This window comes from Falco rusticolus, chromosome 9 (assembly GCF_015220075.1).
Source record: "Falco rusticolus isolate bFalRus1 chromosome 9, bFalRus1.pri, whole genome shotgun sequence".
NCBI classification, from domain to species: domain Eukaryota; kingdom Metazoa; phylum Chordata; class Aves; order Falconiformes; family Falconidae; genus Falco; species Falco rusticolus.
Window position 1 is genome coordinate 42,702,358 of NC_051195.1, and position 21,714 is coordinate 42,724,071.

The 21,714-nt window shown below is 52.9% G+C and overlaps 1 protein-coding gene across 1 annotated transcript in view; it reads left to right on the forward strand.

Annotated features, from left to right (window-relative positions):
• The first annotated feature begins 4,367 nt into the window (after positions 1-4,367).
• ASTN2 (astrotactin 2) overlaps positions 4,368-21,714 on the forward strand; it is a 353,959-nt gene continuing 336,612 nt past the window's right edge. Inside the window, exon 1 of the mRNA XM_037399819.1 lies at positions 4,368-4,774. Coding sequence (XP_037255716.1) covers positions 4,447-4,774 — 328 coding nt within the window. The 5' untranslated portion in view covers positions 4,368-4,446. The remainder of the gene's footprint in view (positions 4,775-21,714) is intronic.

Sequence of the window (21,714 nt, forward strand, 5' to 3'; positions counted from 1 at the left end):
CATTACAGACATAAATTGTTCTCTATATTGTAAATACATAGTGCATTTTAATGATTGCTGCTGTATGTACATCTCTTTGGTAATGGGACCAATTGAAAACCACTTCAGAAAGCCGCTATTGATATCTTTGCAATAACCTCCTTCTCTGTGCCAGCCGATAAAAGATGCATTAGTTCTGGGTGTCCAGAAAGGCAGTTCACAGGACTGAAAGTCGAAGGATGCTTCATCTGTGACCCTTTAAATGAGAATGACTCTTTATTTTTTTTCCCTTCCCTTCCCATCCTTTTTAAACTTAGATAGTATAGACATTTTAAGCGTTTCCCAGCAAAACATCTGCACAAAGTTCCCTACAGAGGCACAAAACCACGGGTTTTCCCAAACCCCACTTGGGGTATAGTCACACAGAAAAAAGTGACCCTGGGGCTGAGCTTCTCTGCTTGGGAATAAAAAATAGAAGAGTTCTCAAAGTTCCTGCTAAAAAAATCCACTCAGGTGAAAATTGGGTATGAGTGTAGGCAGATGCAGACATAAGGTAGACATAGCCAAGGCTCCCGGTTCGCATGGCACACAACATATGTTCTCTCTGCTTCTAGAGGCTGCTCCACCTGATAACAGCCCACTATCAATAGCAGAGAAACTCCCAGCTCATGCCGAGAATGTCTGTGCTTTTTGTACTGAAAACCCCACACTTGGGATTTACTGCTACAATTCCTGCAGCTCTCCGTATCTCTTTTTATCTATTATGGTAACAACTACTTATTTTCTTGAGTTTCTGTATGTAAGAGGGCATACAAACCTCAAGGGTAGAAAATAGAAGGGATTTGCCCCCAAAACCGCACAGTCAGCAGCCGAGGTGAGAACGGAGCTGGTGTCTCCTGACAACCCGTCAGATCCCCCCATCACGCCCTACCCAGATGGGTCTTGTCAATTTAATGCATTTTCACTTCTTAGATGATTTCCATTTTCATCCTGGAGTTTTTGCTAGGAATGGCAGTTTTTACTGCTTCCTTGGCCCTGATGCTATTGAAATTGATGGTCAGGCAGTCGCTGACTTCCCTGAGGAAAGGCTGGATCCATGAAGCATAAGAAAAAGATATTAAAAATGGGCCTCATTTAGAAATAGAAATCTGGGTTATGCAATTGGCTTGAAAATCCACAGTTTGTATGGACTTAAAGTATCCCAAATTTAGCAAGTTTAAGCAAACTTCTCTAAGTGTTCCTAGAATACTTTGCTAGTGAGCAAAACTTTCTTAGTGTGATGTGCTTCACTTTGTCCCTGCCGTTTAACGGTGCTTGGGGAGGGTAATAGAAACCTGTTACCTCAGTTGTAAACCAGGACTATGTGTTTCCCTTTGGGAAGATTATTGGTGGTTTTCAAATGGTGAAACTTTGTGTTTAGCCTAATTCTTTGGAACTAAAACGCAGGTGGAATCCTTTTCTTCCCAAAATGAGAACAAAGATTTGCATCAGGAAGGATCCAGGCTAAACTGAATGAACCCATTGAAAGGCAGCAGTCTGCAGAACATTCCCATTTATCTTTGTGTCCACGTTTGTACAGGAGGACTTGCAAAAATCTCAGCTGCTTCTCGGGAGACAGTTAGCAGTACTCTGTGGATACAGACAGCAAGGCAAAATAGGGTTGAATGATGTATGGAGAGCTGCTCAGTTCTCTGGGTGGGGGCGCAGACAAGACAACCCCTCAAGGTCCCTCACAGCTCTTTTCTGGTATCTCAGGGTTTGCCCAGGGTCAGACAGTCAGTGGCACAACAGGCATTTGAACTTACGTCTCCTGATCGTTGGGTTTTCAGCTCTAAACCCTGAAAAAAATTCACCTCGATGCTCGGTGGCATATGCTAGATCAGAGAACATCTGGATACACTTAAAACATGTGTCCTCCGTGCCAATCCAGCCGGATCCATGGGCAAAACTAAAGAAGAAACCCCTGCAGCCCAAAGCAGGCTGCCCAGAGCTGTGACAGCAGAAGGTATCTCTGGATCCCATTCCCACCCCAAGGACAACCCCTTGCCAAAATCCTCTGGTACTCGACAGCAGAAAGAAGCCTCTGCTTCTGACACACACACACACACAGAGCAAGGGGCTACCGGGAGAGTACATAACAGGGATGGGGCCTTAAACAGAAATAGATATTTTTCAGGATTTCCAGTTCTAAAAAAACCATGAAAAATGTACTTCACTTTTCAGACATACTGCCTACTATGCAGATTTGCTTCTTTGCTCTTTTTGCCTAGGAGAGTTTTCAAAACTATGAGAAAAGTTATCAGCACACACACTGCTAATGCCTGGAAATTAGTACACGTACTGACAACAGCCTAAGGCAGTCCAAAAATCTGTCCTTTCCCTATTTAAAAAAAAAAAAAAACAAACCCAAGAAACAAAAAAGCAAAAGAGAAAAAGGAGGGGAAAGAAAGGAGAAAAAACTTCTACCATCACAGTTTTCCCAACCGACAGCTGACATTTAGGATTGCATTTTTGCTTGACTTTTTTTTTTTTTTTTCCCCAGCGTGCCTGGAAATTTCATCCCTCCCAGTTAGGCAGAGCTAGGGTCCCACATTAAACATTTTGTAACTAGTTGCCTGTTTGCGGGTGAGCCCTTTTTGCTTTCTCTCTGTTCCTGTAGTTGGAGACAGGCAGCGTACTCACGCCAACACTTGGGGTGGGGGCTGCAGGTTGTTCAGGCTGTGAGCTGGAGCTGTGGCCACTCCAGGAGCGGGGGCTCATGCTGTTTGTTTGCTGAGTTTTGCGCTCTTTGCCATCATTGTGGTTTTAACGTTTGATGACCTAGGTATCTCAGAAGGCTGTTTTACCTCAATAGGCATGTGATGAATTGATCTTAATTAGCTTGTGGAAATAATATAAGCCTGAGCATTAAGTGTGCTTTGTTAGGGTTTTGACATCTTCTTTTATATGTACATCTACAAATAAAATCAGGTAGATTAGCAGTCACTAGGAAATTGTTGTGAGTCACTGACTCATAACTACCGTAGGCTGCCTCTCCTCGTCTCCGTTAGTCATGCTGCCTGTGGGCAGGGGTTCACGCGGCTCTGGGGCTAACCATGTCCATTTTGCCTGTACGAACAGGGTTTCCCTCCAAAACTAATACCAGCTACCTGCTGGAAGAGCCAGTTGGCTCTGTCGCGGCTCAAGGCAGAGCGTGAGCCAAAACCACGGCCGAGGAGCTCACCTGGTTTGTCCTTAAGCCCTCAGGTGGCACCGGCCACCCGTGTGACAGATGGGTGTAGGGACCTGTGATCAGACCCCAGCATCATTTATCCCTCTGGCTCCCATTTAAACACTGGCTGTTAAAGGAGAGGTCAAAAATCTTCCCTGTAAGTCCCTGGTTTGTCTCCTCCAGGCTCGTCAGTGCAAGCTGTCTTGGCGTGCCCTGGGCACCTTCTGGAAGCGTAATAACTACCCAGAGCTCATGGGCACATCTTGCTGTGCTGCTGCACCGGGCAAGTGCCTGAGGGAAGGGGGGGGGGCTGCGGGTGTGAGGCAGGCAGCCAGATGGGGCCAGAGGTGGGAGGGAGAGCCAGGTTTTGCGAGGAAGAAGAGGCCATGTGCCACGGGCAGCAAGCTGGGTTTGTGAGAAGGAAGAGAGGATGCTTGCAGGGCAGCAAGCCGGGTATTGTGAGGAAGAGGAGGCGATGCTCCCAAGGCAGCAGTCTGGGTTTTTGAGGAGGAAGAGGAGGCTATGCTTCTGGTGCAGTGAGCCAGGTTTTGTGAGGAAGAAAAGGCCATGTGCCCAGCGCAGCAAGCTGGATTTTGTGAGAAGGGAGAGGGGATGCTCGCAGGGCAGCAGTCTGGGTTTCAGGAGGAAGAGGAGGCAATTCTCCTGGCGCAGAGAGCCAGGTTTTGTGAGGAAGAAGAGGCTATGTGCCCAGGACAGCAACCTGGATTTTGTGAGGAAGAGGAGGCGATGCTCCTGGGGCAGCAGTCTGGGTTTGTGAGGAGGAAGAGGTGATGCTCCCTGGGCAGCAGCCCAGGTTTCTGAGGAAGAGGAGGCGATGCTCCTGGCGCAGCGAGCCAGGTTTTGTGAGGAAGAAGAGGCCACGTGCCCAGGGCAGCAGCCCGGGCTCCCTGAGGAAGAGGAGGCGACGCTCCCGAGGCAGAGAGCCCGGTTTGGCGAGGAAGAGGAGGCGAGGCGCCCGGGGCAGCGGGAGGGTGCGGGCCGGGGCCCGGTGCGCAGCCGGTCAGGCCGCCGCGGGGAGCGGCGGGACTCGGTGCCGGGGCGGGGGCGGGCGCTCCCCCGCGAGCAGCGGCGGGTCCGGCGGCGCGGCGGGTCCCCGGAACGGGGCGGGGGGCTGCGGGGCGGGGCGAGAGGCGGGGCCGGGCGGCGGCGGCGGCGGCGGGCTGGGGCGGCTCAGTGCGCCCGGCTCCGCTCGCCTCCCCGCGCCGCGGCTCTCCTGCGCCTGGCTCCGGCCCGGCATGGCCGCTCCGCCGCGCCGCCGCCTCGCCGCCGCGCCGCCCCCGCCGCTGCTGCTGCTGCTGCTGCTGCTGCCGCCGCCGCCGGTGATGCTGGGCGGCGGGCCCGGCGCGGCGGCGTCGCGGGAGACCCCCGGTCCCTGCCGAGTGAAGACGGTGACGGTGTCCACGCTGCCGGTGCTCCGGGAGAACGATATCAGCTGGAGCGGAGCCCCGCCGCCCGCCGCCGCCGCCGACTCCCGCTTGCTGCTCTTCGTCCGCAGCGAGCTGCCCGGCCGCGTCGCCGTGCAGGACGACCTGGACAACACCGAGCTGCCCTTCTTCACCCTCGGTAGGCACCACTGCCCCTGTCCCCGGGGCCCGCCGCCCCCGGGGCCCCCCGCCCCGCCGCCGCGCTGCCCCGGGGCGCGGAGCATCCCGCTGCGGACGGGCGGCCCCGGGCTCTCCCCGCTGCGCCGGGGTTTCTGCTCAGCCTCCCCTCGCCGTGGGCTGCTGGGTTGTGTTTTGGAGCTCTCTAACCCTGCCCTTGCTGCACCCTGGTGGCTTTTTTTGTTTGTTTGTTTGTTTGTTTATATATGTATTTATTTTTTCTGCTGGGGAGGGATTTTTTAGCAGGGCCTGAGGGTTGCTCCCTCTTGGAAGCCCTGGGAGTAGAGCAGCTCCACTCAGGCTATAAAGTGATGGGTGCTGCCTCTTGTGCTCCGACTTGAACGCTTAGCCCTGGAGGAGGTACCGCCGAGCCTGGGAGAACAGGAGAGGCTGCTTTTCTAGCCAGAGCCTGATTTTATAAATGCTTCGTCTTAATTCCCGAAGCTCGCTCTTGCTTCACGCACAACTCCAGCGCCTGGGTCTGTGGCAGCCGCCTGCAGACTTTGCTCCTGTCTCAGCTTCTGTGGGGAGGGGGATGGGACTAGAAATAATTCTGTTGTCGTACTTCTTGATGCCGGATCCTGCTGGCTCAGTTGGGGTGCCCGAGCCGTCTCTTGTCACTTTTATCTTTTTCTGTGCCTTAACCATCCTGGGCATCTTCCACGGGAACTGTTCGGAATGCCGCACGAACAGCGAGGTGTTTACTCTGCCGGGTCACCCAAGGTTTTTTGTTGATCTCTTCTTGATCCACTAGCTTTCTGCTTTTTGGTGCCTGAACGGAGGTTAATTTGAGTACCTGCTTAACGTCGGGTCCGAGATACTGCTTGACACCCACCTCTGGTTGTGGCTTCCAGTGCATCGCCCTGCATGCATCTGGCGTGCTGAGGTGTGCCCGCCGCAGGCTGGCTGGGGCACCCACCGCAAGTCCCTTCCCCTGGCCTGTGGAAGCGACTGCCTTGTGCTGGGTGCTATGTGCCGGGGTAGGAAAATGCCTGGCTGTGCCTCCCGGTCCTGTCCTTTTACCTTCTGTGAAGCGTTCTTGTAGCAAGTGCCCGTAATGGATAAGTTGATGGTACTTCTTGAGCCTCTTGGGTTCTGGCTTTGCAGTGTGGCTTCCTTAGACACGGTTGGTCACTTGCAAAAATCCCAAACAAACCAGGTACTCTATTTCAAGTAATAAAAGGGGAAAATCAAAGCTTTGATTTAGTAGGAATGACATTTACCTTACAGTGATTAAAAGTAACAAGAAGTTTCATGGTTCACAGAGTTGAATTTTCAGATTAGAGTACACTTTCTTCAGGGACCAGGTGTGAATTGCGCACTGATCTAAATATATTGGAAAGCAAAGAAACCCCTCTGTGTATAGCTTAGGTAATAGCTCAATTTGGAGGAGAGGAATTTGTCTTGATAGATCAGAGACATGATCTCGTATAGCAAATCCTATTTCTGTGAGTAACTGCCAGTAAAAAGACCATGTCTTGATCTAAAAAATTCTCTTTTGCTTGCCTGGGATATTGGTTATGCATGACTGTTGAATATGTAGCATGTCTTGTGCAAAACTCTGGGGTTTTCTGCTGCCCCTTCATAGACAAAAGACCCCGAAACATCCCCTCCTGTTTCCCTGAACCCACAGGCGTCAGGCAGATTGGAAGATAAATGGAAGCTTTGCCCATGGTGGGATAGCTTCATCACAGTCCTGAAATTAATCAGCACGTTGCCTCCAGAGAAGGTAAAACACTTGTCCTTTCCCAAGGTCTAGCTCGTGAATTGCTGTGGATGCTCTGATATTTCAAATTTGTTGCATTTCATCCCATCTCCTGGTGTGGCAACTGAGTCTTGCTCACAGTTAACTCTTTTCTGGGCGAGTGCTGTGTAGAGGATTTCTGCTGGCAGGAAGTAAGGCTGGAGTTTTCTGTGGTGGTTTTCCCCCCCTGCATCCTTTTCTAAGTTCATTCGTCGCTGGGAACCTGAGAGCTGCTGCCGCCTGGTAATGGGCTCTTGGAGGTGAAAATCACGTTACATGTAGGAGGTCAGTGGGATGGCTTCGGGGTGACTTGGGGGCAGGGAGTGATTTGAACGCTGGCTTCTGTTTGCCAAAATCTTGTCACTAGGTGATTTCTGATGTTTATATGTATTTATGCACGTTCCCGAAAACCTTTAGTTGCTTTCTGGGCCTGAGCTCAGGAAGGCACATAAAGAGCTGATGTCCTGCTGATTGCAAATGTGTTGAGGGCTCCTAGATGTCTGAGAGCAAGCTGATGTTGCTAGCAGAGACCGCTTTCTGGCTTTGTGGCGTAAGGAGGGGTTAGGAAGACCTCTTAAAGCACACCTCAGGACAGCCACCCTGGCTGGCAGTCTGGAGGGATTTTTGAAACTATATAAAAAAAAAAAAAAGCAAAGCATAAAGCAGGCAGAGCTGACTCCTGGTGCTTATACTATGGACTGTGAATTAAAAAAAGTTGAGAATAAATTGAGGCTACACCATTCTGCAGGGCTGAAAAGTCATTCCAGGCCAGGAAGCACAAAATAAAACCTTACCTGTGTTTAAGTAGGCAGTCTGTAGTCCTGGGCCTGCTCAGCAACTCCCAGTGTAATATGTCTTCTGGCGCTGGAGTGGTTCCTGTGCCTCTCTTGTGCTAAAGGAGGGTGGGGGAACTGTAGCTAAAGGCTCGCAGATGCCAGAGCCTTGTTTGCAGCAGTGTGAAACTTAGAATCATAGAATAATTTAGGTTTTAAGATCGAGCCCAACTGCAAACCTAACACTGCCAAGTCCACCACTAACCCATGCCCCGAGCGCCACAGCTTCTGCTGGTTCTTTTTTAAGGGCAGACCAAGTTAAAATAGGCTGAGGGGATAGATGCTCTGAGTTGGTGGCTGGTACAGAGCATGTGCAGTGCTCCGTGTCCCTTTTCTTTAAGGGATTCCTCCTTCTAGGGAGGAAGCAACTTTTTCTGTTCCCTGGCAATACGACATCTAATTAATTTAAGCATAAGTAAGTATAAGTGCATAAAGTGAGAGCTTGCAGGGTTGCACCCCTGCCTGCAGGGAAGCCTGGTCTGCAGGAGCTGCTGCATGACAGACGGGAGAGAGCAGCGCTAGGAAATCCCTGTGCAGACGACCCCTGGCCCACGGCGTGCTTGCAGCAGCAGCAGCAGCAGCAGCAGCGGGCTCATCCGCGCCGTCCGTGGGTCGCGAGTGGCGCGCGGGAGCCCGCTAGGGGGTGGTGGGAGCCCGGAGATGCTCCGCCAGCAGCACCGGCTCTGCCGGCAGCCCCGGCACCGGGCACACGCAGCGCGCACGCACGCAGCCCGGGGACATGCAGTGGGCACATACATGGCCCAGGCACACGCAGAACACACGCACACGGCCCGGGCACACACACGGCCCGGGCACACGCAGCACATGCAGCCCGTGTGCACATGGCCCCGGCACACACAGCGGGCATGCACACGGCCTGGGCACATAGGGCCTAGGCACGTGCACATGCCCTGGACACATGCACACAGCCTGGAACATGCACACAGCCCAGATGTGCACACGGCCTGGGCACGTGCAGCCCACATATGCACACGGTCCAGACACATACAACCTAGACGTGCACACAGCCCAGGTGTGCACAGGGCCCAGGCACATAGGGCCCAGATGTGCACACGGCCCAGGCACATATAGCCCATGTGCACACGGCCCAGGCATGTGCACACGGCCCAGGCACATGCAGCCCACGTGCACACGGCCCAGGCATGTGCACACGGCCCAGGCATGTGCACACGGCCCAGGCATGTGCACACGGCCCAGGCATGTGCACACAGCCCACATGCACACGGCCCAGGCACGTGCACACGGCCCAGGCACATGCAGCCCACGTGCACACGGCCCAGGCACGTGCACACAGCCCAGGCATGTGCACATGGCCCAGGCACATACAGCCCACATGCACATGGCCCAGATGTGCACGCGGCCCAGGCACGTGCACGCAGCCCAGATGTGCACACGGCCCAGGCACGTGCAGCCCACATATGCACATACAGCCCAGACGTGCACACGGCCCAGATGTGCACATGGCCCAGGCACATGCAGCCCACATGCACATGGCCCGCATGCAGCCCCCTGCGAGCAGGTGGGTGGCCAGCAGGGAGTGGGTTCTTCATCTCCCAACTGAGGCAGGAAACTTTGCTTCTGCGTCGCATCCTTCCCGGGTTGTGGCAGGGGCCTGCTGCTGAACGGTATGCTCAGCGGCCCTTCAGCCGGCTCTCTCAGTTTCTGTATTTCCTGCGCCTCGGTTTATTTTTTTCTCTCTTGCGTTGGAGACCAGGAGGACGTTTCGCCCCCTACCACCCAGTTACATTACTATAAAATTACCCATCAAAGCGCAGCGGTGGCAGGAAATGACAAATGTAACTTTGCCACCAGTGCATATGAATTGCTGTGCATCTCCTGCCCTGAAAAAGCATCCTGCCCTTTCCTTAACCTTGGATACAACTGATGCTTTGCGGTATCCCCCCTCCCCTGCCCCCCCCCTTCCCCTTTAATTCTTCTAGTGTTACGCTGGCGAATGGTGCAGCCTATCATTGACTTTATTCTTGTACAATGAGGTCTCTCTAAGGTATGTATCTTGATTTAGTCAGCAGCCATGTGTTCTGTACAATAGCTGCTCCATGAGCAGCGTTGCCTGCTTTAAGTGCAATTCAGGGAATGAAGGCAGTTAGCTTCCGAGCTAATTTAGATGAGCTCTGTCTATGTGTGAGCAGATATATATAGAGGAGAGAGAAGGAAAGAGGCAGACAAATTTTCACCACTGCTCTTACCCGGTAGTGGCTTACGTAAGAACAGTTTACTATACACTTCTCATAAATGGCTTTAATGGATGCTGTTTAACGGGCATCTGCAGTGCTACGAGGTGCTTTGTTTTGGTGGGTGGCAGAAAGGGTGCTTGTGCATCCACGTTGCCAGTGTTCCACCATGGCTCTTGCGTGTGGCTGCTCATTATCCCCCACTTCTTGAAGCTGTGCAGCTCCTCCATCTCCTCAGCAGTTCGGCGCTGCTTCTTTTATCTTCTTTCTTAACTTTTCCTGAAGCCATCTTGTAACTCAAACTTCTCCTCTTTAGGGTAAGAATGCATTGAAATAAGGGAGAGCGCTTGAGCAGGGGATTGCCACCCTTGCTTTTGTCAGCGGGGTGGAGAAGCTGGAGGGTTACCTAGGGAGCGTGGCTGCCACTGATGCCTTTTGATGCCACTGTTTGGAAGCACCATTCGTTGCTTTGAGTTGGCCCGTGAGATGCAGCAGCAGCAGGCGGGTAGCAGAGAGAGCCTGTGCCTGGCGTGAGACTCCACTCATCAGGGCACAGCATCTAAAAACTGGGTTGTCTCTGCAGAGAGCCAACAGCAAAGTTTGCTTTCAACACTTCCCTTTGCTGTTAACTGCCTCCTGGTAGACTTGACAAGCTGCACTGCATATCTGGCCAGAGGTCGGGTGAAATCAAGTGTTGGTATTTTTTTTTATTTTGTTTATTTTTCTTTGTCTGGCTCTTCCCAAGGTTTAAAGTATCACATCTCCCACCAGGCAAGTGGAGGGAGCCAAAAAGCCTCATTGAGGCTGTACAGTGAAGGTAAGATGTGTCAGTGGGCTCCTTGGGATGGGGGCTGGGGGGGGAGATAGACCTGAGAGCAATGACTGCTTCCCTTCCCCTTCATGCCCACCCACAGCTGTGTGTGGCCATGGGGTCTGGGCCAGGTCCCCTGTGCCTGGGCTGCCTGAGGAGGGTGTAGGAAAGGGGAGAACCTTCTGGTAGCAATTTTCTCCCCTCCTCGTGTGAAGCTATGTGATTACTTAACCTTTCCAGGCCGTTGGGTTCTTGTAGTTGGAAGGGGAAGGAAGGAGGGCCCGGCTCGGGGTGGGGTGGTACCAGTGATGTGGGTCCTGAGCTCGAGCTGTGCCCGCTGGGGCTGCTGCAGGAGAGGCGAGCTCTGTAACATCCCAAAAGGCTGTAGGCACGAAGTGCCCATGAAAATGGGTCTGTCCTCAGATGACTGCTTCCCTCCCCAAAGGCAAGGTTGAGCGTAGCTGGTCCAGCACGGTGGGGTGTGGACTTGCAGGGTTTTTGCTTCATCTCAGGTATTTTCTGGGGTGAGAACCCCAGTTAAAACTGGGAGTCTGTAACTGAGTGGCAGGCTGTACTCGGGGAGCTGCTGCTTTTCAAGAGTACCCGTGTTGACCAGCTAGTGGCAACAGAAGATTAACTATAGAGAGAGGAGCCGGTTTACTGCAGCTGAACCATCGAGTAGCGGAGAGGCTGACAGCTGGGGCTGTCCTCTGCTCCCTCTTCCTCCCATGGGATGGTGGTGGCTTTTCCATGATGTCTGTGTGCCAGAGACCTTTATCGCTCTTCTGCTGGAAGAAAAAAAGTATGTGCTTTTCATCAGAATTAGGTGGGGCACTTGCATTTCTCTGTGGGGGCTGGGGAGGTGAGTGACCTCTGAGTGCCACCACACAGTTAGGCGTTACCTCCAAAACTTGCTGTCTTTTCCTTTCTAAGCCCTCAAAGTGTGAACCCTGGCTGTGTGACGGACCAGCCTTTGTGCTGCCTCAGTGACACGGCACTGATGTGCGGTGTTGGCTGGCTGTGAATTGGGCTGAGCCCTTGGGCTTTCCTGGTGTAACGGGAGTTCAGGCATGGGACTGGCTGAGACAGGAGGAGAATAGATTGATGTCACTTGTGAGAACATTAGGGTATTGATCTTATGCTGCCTCGATGTGTATGTTAGCGATGGCAGGTGGCTTTAAGAAACACCTACCGTCACACCAAACTGCCTTGCAATGTGTGGGGGTAGGCTGGGGTTGGAGACTGAAAGGAGAAGTGAAGAAAATAGAAGTGTCTTGATTGAAGCCTCTCATCGCCTGTAGTGCCCACAGTACAGCTCGTGTCGGGAGTGTCCTCCTCCGACTGCAACCAGCTGAAATGGGGAATGATGAGCCTCGGGCAGCCTTCCCTTGTGGCTCCCCAGTCCTGCCCTGTCACTACCTGTGCGGTGGGTGACGGCATTGAGCAGAGATGATTCTTGTGCGTAACCAGCTTAAGAAATGGTGCCACTTAAAAGAATTGAATGCTTGTGCTGCTGCTTGGGTCTCAGCTAATGTGGTTAAGGTTTCCAGTGTCCAGACAGTATGGAGACACTTAATGGTATTGAAGAAGCGGAATGGCACGCAGAGGGGACGAGCAGTGATCTTGACTGCTTGCATCTGCGCTGGGTGGGTGAGGCTTTCTGATTGTATCCTGGGAAGGAGGCAGGTGGGGGGAAAAAAATCATGAGTAAATGATTTTGGCCCATCGATCCCTTTGGGCATCTTCCCTGTATGCTGTGCAAGAAGCACTGCTCTTGAATGCATCCAGTGTGCTTATCCCGCTGTGGTCTGGTCCAAGGAGGAATGAGGGGTTCCTTGCGGGAGGAGGTTGTGCTGTGACTGCCTGCGAGAAGATGGGGCAGATAAGATTTGGAGCCAGGGCTCTGTCTGTGGGAGCAGAGGCGGCTGGTGAGGAGGTAGACAGAAGTATGAGTTCTCTGTTTCTCATTATCTGTTCCTCACCAGTCTTGCACCCCTCCCTCTGTGCTTCCATTTCTCCCATCTCCATGCAAGACAAAGTCTGTATGAAACTGCTACTTGCTTTGAAAGCAGCAGCAAAAGGGGAGAAATTTTCCATTAGCAGCATCAGCAGTAAAAGAGATTTTTTCCCAGTCACCTGGTAACTGCTGTATTTAGGAAGATTACTGAGCTGATGGTGTTGCTCCCAGCCATGTGCATGGGAGTGATCCTGTTAGAGGGGAAGGCAAAGGCCAGCGTGCATAGCTGCACGCAGGGAGGTGAGCTGGGAAAGGTTAGCTGTGCATCTCTCTGTAGGGAGAGGAGAGCCGCTGTGCTGGAGAGGGGACCCGCTGGGCCTCGCATCTTGCATGCACCGTCATCTGCTCTTCCAGTGCACGAGAATGAAACAGAAATCGTATTGCCAGCTGCACTAATGAGCTGCAGCAGAGGGGGAGCAGAGCATGGCTCCCCGGGGCTGGGTGCTTGCCCCATCCTCGAGCGGCGGAGGGGATGCCTGGCTCCAGCCTGCCTTCGGGGACAGGCTGGTTATTTTGGTGCCTGCTACCTTTCTTTCTCCGAGTCTGATGAGATATGCCTATGGAAGGGTGCTGCCCTGGCTGCAAAGACCCCACGGACTATCTGCAGATGTGCACCCACCCTCCCAAAAGCTTGGGGCCCCAGGACTGCATAATGGGGTGCAGGCTCTGGGGACCCCAGGTTTGCTCCCAGCCCTGCTGCTGGCCGTGAGCATGTTCACAAGAGCTCAGCTGTGCTGATACCTTTGAGGCTTTGGTTCTTTTTCCTTTCTCTGCTCTCTTATATCTCTCTGTGGGGCAGCGGGGTGGCCTCACCTGTGGCTGGAGCCCTGCCCTGGCTCTGCTGCATGAGCTGGGCTCCCTGGCCAGCCCCAAGGGCTGCTGAGTGCCAAGGCACTCACCTAACATGAGCTGGCATTGCAGAGTGTGCCTGCGGCTGCTGCAGTCACAGCTGTGTTGGTCCCAAGGCCGTTCAGAGCTCGTATCCTTCCCCTGCTGCTCCTTCTGGTTCTCAAGCGATTGGTGTTCCAGGGAGTGCAGCACATCCCTAAAATATGGGATCAAGTGACAGAAAATAGGAGTTGGCAACAGCATAGGAATATTTTTTTTTGCCTCTAGCCAACTGCTCAGTAACATCAGCTTCTTGATGCACCGCTGCCGTATCAGCAGCATGCCGTGATGGCAAACGCAGGACAGTTTGTGTGTGGGAGCAGGGGCGAGCAGAGCATGTTTTCTGCAGCCCAGGACCAGGACCTGCTGCTTGTCTGCCCTGGCCAGGGAGCACCAGCTCTGTGTGCTGAGGCTGAAAAGCCTCTACCTCCATTCATGCTTGCTGTCCTATTGCTCCTTGCTGCCTGGGGGTCTGATGGGAGCTGGAGTAAAAGTTGATGCCACTGACCTAATTAATTACTCAAGGGGCACGCACAGAGTGAGGTCTGCTCACTTGGGAAGTTTCCCACTTAGATGGGCTTCCTGGGGTGAAGGGGCACATATGGCAGATGCTGCCAATTGTTCCCACCTCAGTCTCAGTTACTCAGTGCTGCCTTGCACAGGCTGCTCTGTGGGGGTGGAGGGAGGTGGAGAACCCTTCACCTTGGTTTGCTGGGTCTGAGCAGTCACCTGTGTGGTGGATTCAGCATGGGTGGTGGCCCCGGAGAGCTCTGCGGCTTGTTGGGACATCCTGATGTGTCCCTTTTCTTTCTACCCCTATCACACTTCTGTCTTGTCCTTTGTACCTCTCATCTGTTTAAGTTAGAGGAGTTTAAACACTTTTTCCCACCCTGTAACAAGCCCAGGGAATTCCTTCCAGGCTTCTCTGAAAATGTTCTTGTTGGCATCGTGCTCCTTGTTCATCTACCTCTAATGTCTTGGGAAATCTGGACAGAGAAGTGCCCAGGAGCGAGGTGATGGGCAGGTGACCCAAAGGGTGGATACACGTTCCCCTCCCTCTCTTCCATGCCATCCAAACTGGACAGCCCATGGTCAAGCTGGGTCCACAGACACATTTGCAGCATTTCAAGCATCAATTAGGCTTCAAAAAAAGAGTAGGAAACATTTCCTGCCCTCCCTCCCAGGAAGTGACAGGTGTTTATCAAGAGAGGTGGCCTGAGCCACGGCAGTGTGCTGGGGTTTATCTCAGTCTCCGTGTGCCTGGGGCTTCTGCTGGTTCAGGCTCCGGTGTGGCCTGGGATGCCCCAGCCAGAGGGCCACCCACTGGCAAACATCTCCCATCATCTCCTGGCTGGAGGAGGTGCTTGAGGTGGGCAGCTTAGGGCCTCTCATGGGATGCCAATGCTGGGTACCACTTGATTAAGGTAGACTCAACTCACAGGAGCCTCCCAGCTCTTACCCAGGATGGCTGTTGGGACAGGAGGCACTGCAGTGGGTCCAGCTGAAGAATAGGGATGCCGTAGAGAAGCCGAGCACAGCAGTGTCATTTTGGGGACCTGACAGGCATGTTTGGGAGTTAAACATGTTGCAGGCTGAAAGCACATCCAGCAGCGATGACATTGACCTTAGCTGTGCAGGCATGTCCTTGCCCGCTGTTGCTGGAAGGGTGCTGGCTGCTCCATCTACCACGTTCACATCGGGGGCTCCAGCGTTTTTCAACCCCTGCAGAGCGGAGGGCGGCTGTAGGGGTGCATTCATCACCTGAAGAGCCCCTGGGCTTTGGCTGAACTTTGTGTTCTAGCAATAAAACCGTGCTAGGAAATGTGTGCTGTAACAAAGCCCATGGATATAATACATCCGTATCATACTGTACCTTTCATCTTGAAGGATTCCCGAGGAGCTTTACAAACTCAGTGTGCTGCAGCCTGCCAGGGTGACTGAATGTTATCAGTAAAGGCTGCAGTCTAATCTCTGCGGTAGCATGTGTCCCCCGCCCCCCTCCCCATCGCAGAGGGAACTTTATGAAGTCTGATCTTGGACTAGCACTGCACCGGGTGTTTTCCTCTAAGCCCGAGTTTCTCAGGAGAAAAAGGAAAAGCATGTAGCTGTTTGTTATGCAAAACCAGCGAAGAAGTGTTCTTCCTGGGGCAGTAGGAGTGGGTGGGAATTACTTTCACGCAGCTTCAACAGCTTTGGATCTCGGCAGAAAAAGCATTCGCAGGGGAACGTGCCCTCCATGCAGACCCAAGAAAGGGGATAAGAAAGTTTGAGTGCTTGAGAAATTGCTTCTGGGCACAAGCAGGGTGGCAGGGTTCAACTGCTGGGTATGGGGGCTGCTGCCAGGGCAGCTCTGGGTAGGGAGACTGGTAGTGTCTGCCTGAAATACTTGCTGTGCAAGTCTTTTGTCACCCAATGTCCCCTTCTGTCCCTGCAGAGACAGTTCCTGAGCCAGCTGATGGCGTGTCCATGTCCTGCAGCCTTTGGCAACCTCTAGGCTGCTGCTGCCTCCCACCACCCGCAGAGTGGGAGCAGGGAAGGGCAATGCAGCCCCCTCTGCCTCGGTCACCCTTGCTGGTCTCCAGCTCCCGTTGGGTTTATTTGCATCTGCTCTTGGCTTACCTGGAGCTGTGAGGGCCGTGGGAGGCATCTGAACCTGCTGTCGATGGTGGCAGAGCCTAAAACTCAAAACTGAAAGTGGGATAAGGGGCTCTAAACGAAGCTGTCATCAGAGGCATATGCTTGAAAAGTGGAGGTTAGCTCGAGTCTATTTTTGTTTGGAGTGGTACATGCTTAGCCTGTTTTGTTTAGCAGTTTGTTTATGGGATGTATTTTCCCATCCTGTGTAGCTCCTAAACTGTAAAATCGAAAGCAGCTTTTACGTGTTCCCATTAAATGCATCCTGGTGCACAGGAGATCCAGGGTGCGTGGTGCTGGCAGGGCTGAGGTGCCTGCTGGCCAGAGGTCCTCGATTAGGGAGGGGACAACGCAGCAGCGAAGGAGGTTATTTTGTCACATTTGAATATGGGAATTACTGTGGGCTGTAATGTGGGCTCCCTGGGATGGAGCAGGGACACCTCAAAAGCTTGCTAGCCTTTTCATCCATTTGCTCTTGCTTTGGAGGCTCCAAGCCTTCTCATGCTCATCCCTGAGGAGCGCAGGTGTGGTGTTGCCACCTGCAGCTCCTTTAGTTTTGCCTCCTTCCCTGGACCCCTTTGAGTTGGTCCTTCAGGCCACCAGTAATGGGGTGTGGTGTTTCCAGCATAGTTCATGGATACTGGACAGTAAGAGCCTTCAGTATCAATCAGCTTTGAAAAGGCGATGAAGGTTTGTGGTCATTCTTACTGCAGTTGTTGCAGTTGCATGCCTCGTCCTGAATCAACAGCCATGTGTTTCTCGCTTTAATTTTTCTGAGTGCGATCAGAGGGGCTAGAAGTGTATTTAATTAAATAGCAGCACCCTTGCCTTTTAACAATTCAAGAAACTGGAGCTGCTTGAAGACACAAACTCCGTTACATTGCTTTACATCTTATCACATCCCAGCGCTTGCTGTTTCTTCCTCTCCTGCTCTTTGCTCTCCCAGACAAGCAGCACAGTTGTCCTTACTGTGTTCCTGGCTTCTGCTGTGTCGGAGGAGAAAATCCGTTACCCGGTGGCATGGCAGCAGGGAGGGAGGTCGGGGACGCTGCCTGTAGGGGCTGCTCGTAGCCAGCTTGGGGTCTTGCTGGAGCAGCAGTTTGCACGACAGACACACTGCTCCTCGTTGTACTCAATTTTATTCTGCTTTTGTAGCAGCTGCCGTTGCTGCTTAGCTGACAAGCTGTTCCTTAACATGCTATGGCCCAGCGGCACGCGGGAACAGGGACAAGAGCTGGGATTTGAGCAGGATGCGAGCTCCGTGAGCATGCGATGCGGGGATGCTGCTGGCTCCTGCTCCCCGGGAGTGCGTGCACTGCCCAAAATCACGTGCGCCGCCCAAAACTGTGCGTGCTGGGGGAGGTTTGCTCTGCTGCCTGGGCTTGCTTTAAAGACTGTTGTAAAACCTTTTCCCTCCTTGCCGATGAAGGGTTTTACAGCGTGTTGCAATGAGCCACTTAAACGCAAAACGGGAGGAAAAAATCCTGTTAGCAGCACTCCTCCCAGCTGAGCCAGCCTGGCAGCCCAGGGCCTGCGCTGGGGTGAGATCCAGGGTGTTTGTAGGGGATGCTGAAGAAAAACTGAGCCTCGCGAGAGCCTACCCTTTGCAGAACAGCCCGCTGGTGTTTCTCCTGTGGCATGTCCCAGCTGCATTGCCTCCCCAAAACCATGTTCCCCACTGCTTGACAGGCTTCTCTGCTGGTTTGGATGATCCCCGAGTCACGTAAGCCCAGCGTTTAGTAGACCTTGGTCTGCAGAGCCTCTCTCCAGCAGGAATGATGCAAATTTGTCCATGGTTTCCTGGCCCGCAGCTGAAGCAGCTCCCTGCAAAGCGTGTCCCAAATGGTGCCGTGTCCCATGATCTCTCTGCAGCTCCCGGGCCCTGCTGGTGGCAGGAGGTTGGGCTAGGAAGGAGGGTGATGCTTTTGCTGTGGTTCAAAAGGAAAGAGTTTTCTGTGAATGTGGGGCTGTGGTTTTTAATCACTGCTTGTTCTGATGATCACTCTACAAAACAGTTTGAAGGCACCCAAGGGCAAACCAGTAGGTGTTAATATTCTTCTTCTATTGCTGTTGGGTGGGGAAAGAATTCAGATTCAAGAAAATCTGTTATTTATTATGGTGCTTCTCACCTTGGCTGTGGCAGCTGGAGGGCGGGTGAGACATGGGTGCTCTGGACCTGGCTGGGGAACAACCTGCAGCTGTAATTTGGCTGGTAATGGCTGTGCAGCATTTCCCCAGGCTTCTCATGCCCTTGTTCTTCCAACTCTATGCAAATATTTCTGCAGTTAGGGAGCTGTCCAGGGAGGATTTTATTCCTGGCATGAACCGAGTAAGCAGGAAAGGTTGGGCCAGGAGAATGGTCTCACGGTTGGCACCGAGATCCACCTTGTCCATCAGCTTGGTTGCACATAGCCACAATAACCATCTATACATCCCGACCAAGCTGAAAGGGTCCCACAGTAGCTCCTGAGGGGCTCCTGCATCTCCGTAACACTGGCCTCTGGGAAGTGCCTCTGTTGATGGGGATGCTGAATTGTCTCATGCACAGACGGCTGCAGTGGGGGAAGGGGGAAGTTTTCCTTTGAGGTCTCCTGGACACGCTGAGTGCTGACCAGGGGCTGGTGCAGAGGGAGAGATGCTTCTGTTAATTAGCACTAGATAAAAGGAAAACTTGTCTTTATTCAAAGAGTGGCTTGTTCCAGTTTCATTGCAGCCCCTCAGTTCTGAGCTTTAAAGTTTGGTGTATGTGCGAACAATAAGTTTAGAAAGATGTTTTGAAGCCAGAATCGCAGCATTGTTATGAAAATGCTGAAGGGGAGTTGTGACACTGTTTTGAAGATGAAAGTATTTTTACAATCTTAAACTGACACATTTAAAAAAAAGAAAAGAAAAATACAGTTTGCATGAAAGAGTTCTCAACAAGACTTTCCCTGGCCAGAATGAAAAATGACCATCCCCAAAGATCAGTGAAGGCACTTTGAGGTGCTGCTGGCTTTGGCCGTCACATAGGTGACCCTGTGTCCAGTGTGGTGAAGTGAGTGGTTCCTGTTGGTGTTGCTGGTGCATGCTGGGCAGGGTGAGCCCTGCGCAGCCTGGCAGAAGGAGTGGTGTGTGCCCCCTGCCCCGTTGGGTGCTTGCTTTCCTCCAGGCAGCTGATGGACCAAGCAGGACAGGAGGAGGAGGGTGTGAGATGGGGAGAGCTGATGGAGCATAGACACGTGCTGGTCCTGTTCTTGCTGCCCAAGAGATGCCCTCCACACTTCTGACCCCAGCAGTGCTTACTGCAGTTGGAGTTGGTCCGTGAAAACAAATTTTTCACAGCTGTTTAGCAAGCATCTGCATAAATGATTAGCCAAATAGCGCGCTCTCAGTGAGGACTGAAGAGGGAGGCTGGAGCTGGCTGGCTCTGGTTCTGACTCTGGGCTGCCCCTGCTCCTCGGCCGGCCCCAGGGCTTGTTGGTTCACACTGTTTCAGCTCACCCACAGGCACCGGGGAAGCTGGGCTGGGGGTAAAGGCTGGCCATGAACACCGTTATTAGGAGGGGAATGGCTTGGTGTGGGTCTGGGGACTTGCAGCACCTTGGGCTCTGTCACAGCCTCTTCAGTGTCTGGCTCCCCATCCCCATCCCAGTGTTGCAGCTCCCCAGTTCAAGCTGTGGACGCTTGGCCCAGCCCAGGTGCTCATTTGCTGCCCCCTGCACAGAGCAGCCTCTCGCGCTCCGCGCTCCATGAAGCTGTAGCGTACAAGAAGGTGTCCAGGGTGCCAGGTGAAGCAGTGCTAAACACACCTCTCCTTTGCTGGGTGCCTGCATCTCCTCTTGGCTGGGATGGCAAGCAGCATCCTTGGTCACTCACTGATCACCTTTTCTTGGGATTTTCCCTTCTTCAACCATCTGAACGCACCAGCTTGTGCTGATGGTGGTGGGGTTTTTTTGTTTTTTTTTTGTTTTTTTTTTTTTTTTTTTTTATTCCCATTAAGGTCTAGTTTCCATTGCGCTCTCTCAGATACCCAGGGACCTCTGAGCAGGTGCCTTATAATTAAAAGCAATCTATTGCGATGTCTGAGGGAGCTGTGTGAGTTCCAGGGCCATGAGCCCTGGTCTGCTGCAGAAGAGCTGTCAGGCAGTTCCTTCGTTAGAAAATAGACACCAAAAATTCCTCTTCCACCCCCAACTTTGTCTTCCTGCCAGTCCTGGATTCCAGATTTATTTAAGGGTCTTTTCTTTTGGGCTTGGGTAGTTGCGGAGCGTGTATTTTTTGCCATGTAAGTCTGACAAGCCCTCGGGGAGGATGAGTGGGTGTCTTGAAGCGTTAGGGAGAAACTTGGCAAGCGCTTCAGCTCCAGGGATCTCTTTGCATTTTTGACTGCATCTGCTTTTTTATCTTGCTGCTCTTAAACTTTTCTGAACCAGCAAAGTCACGCCCCAGGAGCGCTGCCATCCAGGAATAACACTGCTCCCATTCCTCAAAGGCCTGGCCACAGAGACTTGATGTTTTTTGTGGTTTCTCCCAAGGGTACCAGCCACTGGGTGGGACACTCCTGGGTTCCCTCTGCCCAGCACTCCCAGATCGGAGTGTTATCTGTGGATGATTGTCCCTTCTTTGCATCATGGAGGAGGGTCCTCCACTCTTGGAGGTGGGCAGGAGGTGCTCAGAGCAGGCTGCCGTGTCTGGGACATACGTGCCATGCTTGGGTGTTTCCCGAAATCTCTCCTGAGCCTTTTTGAGGTGGTGCATCTCTTGTGTGTTGTTCCACACTCCCAGCTTGGTTCTTGGCCTTGTACACAGGATTTGGGATCCTGTTTCAGGTGAAAGCAGTCTCTTAGCTGTGGTGGAGGTTAGGGGGAAGAGCTTCCCTCCATGACCTTTGCTGCACTGCAGTTGGAGGAAGCATACGTGAGCGTGCAGATTCATCTGGTGGAAAACACAGAGGTTTCAGTCATTCTGGCATTCTCTTCTTGGTTTTGCTATTTACTCATGAAATGACCTTGAGAGAGCGAGCACACCTTACCCACTGTTTGCAAGAGCCTGGAGGGCTCCCTGTTTGCTTTACCAAGGTGGTGTAAAGTTCCTGTGTGGAGGTGGGAGGGAGGGACAGACCCTTTCGGCTCCTTTCCCACTATGCTGCCTGCAGGCTGATGGTGCGGAGCGGGTGAGGAAAGGAGACCAGTGGAAGTGCAAAGCCAGAGGTAGAAGAAATGGGTGGGTGGAGGAGTGAGAAGTAGACTTGACAGACCAGGATCTGCTGCTTCTCTGAGCTGGGTTAGCTGCTGCCCCGTGCGTTTCTCTAGCCAACAGCTCTCCCCACGGCTCGACGAGCAGCTGGGCAGCGGGAGAGCAGGATGCTGCTGTCAGGTCTGCTGGCTTTAACATGTGGTCGGTCCTATTAGGAGTTGGGGTTTTTTCTTTGCTTTAGTGAGCTAAAAATGATCTGCATGGTTGAAAGTTCCCCTCCTCTCCCCCACGTGCACACACGTCTTCCTGATCTCTGCAAGAGAGTGACAGCTTCTCTAATTAGGCAGCTGAGGAGGTAACCTTAGCAACTCCATGATGGTGCTAGGGATATCTCCAGCTACCCTTGGAGATGGTGTGTCTGGTGTTCCAATGGCCTCTCATGAGGACAGGAGAGCTCGGGCTGCCTGCACACCCATCCTCCCTCCCTGACACTGCTTCGCGTGTCTGGTGGTGTCTGCCATGTGAAGCAAGAGCCGGCGTGGGAGGAGGGCACCGATGTCCCATCGCTGCTTGCTCTGTACTTGCTG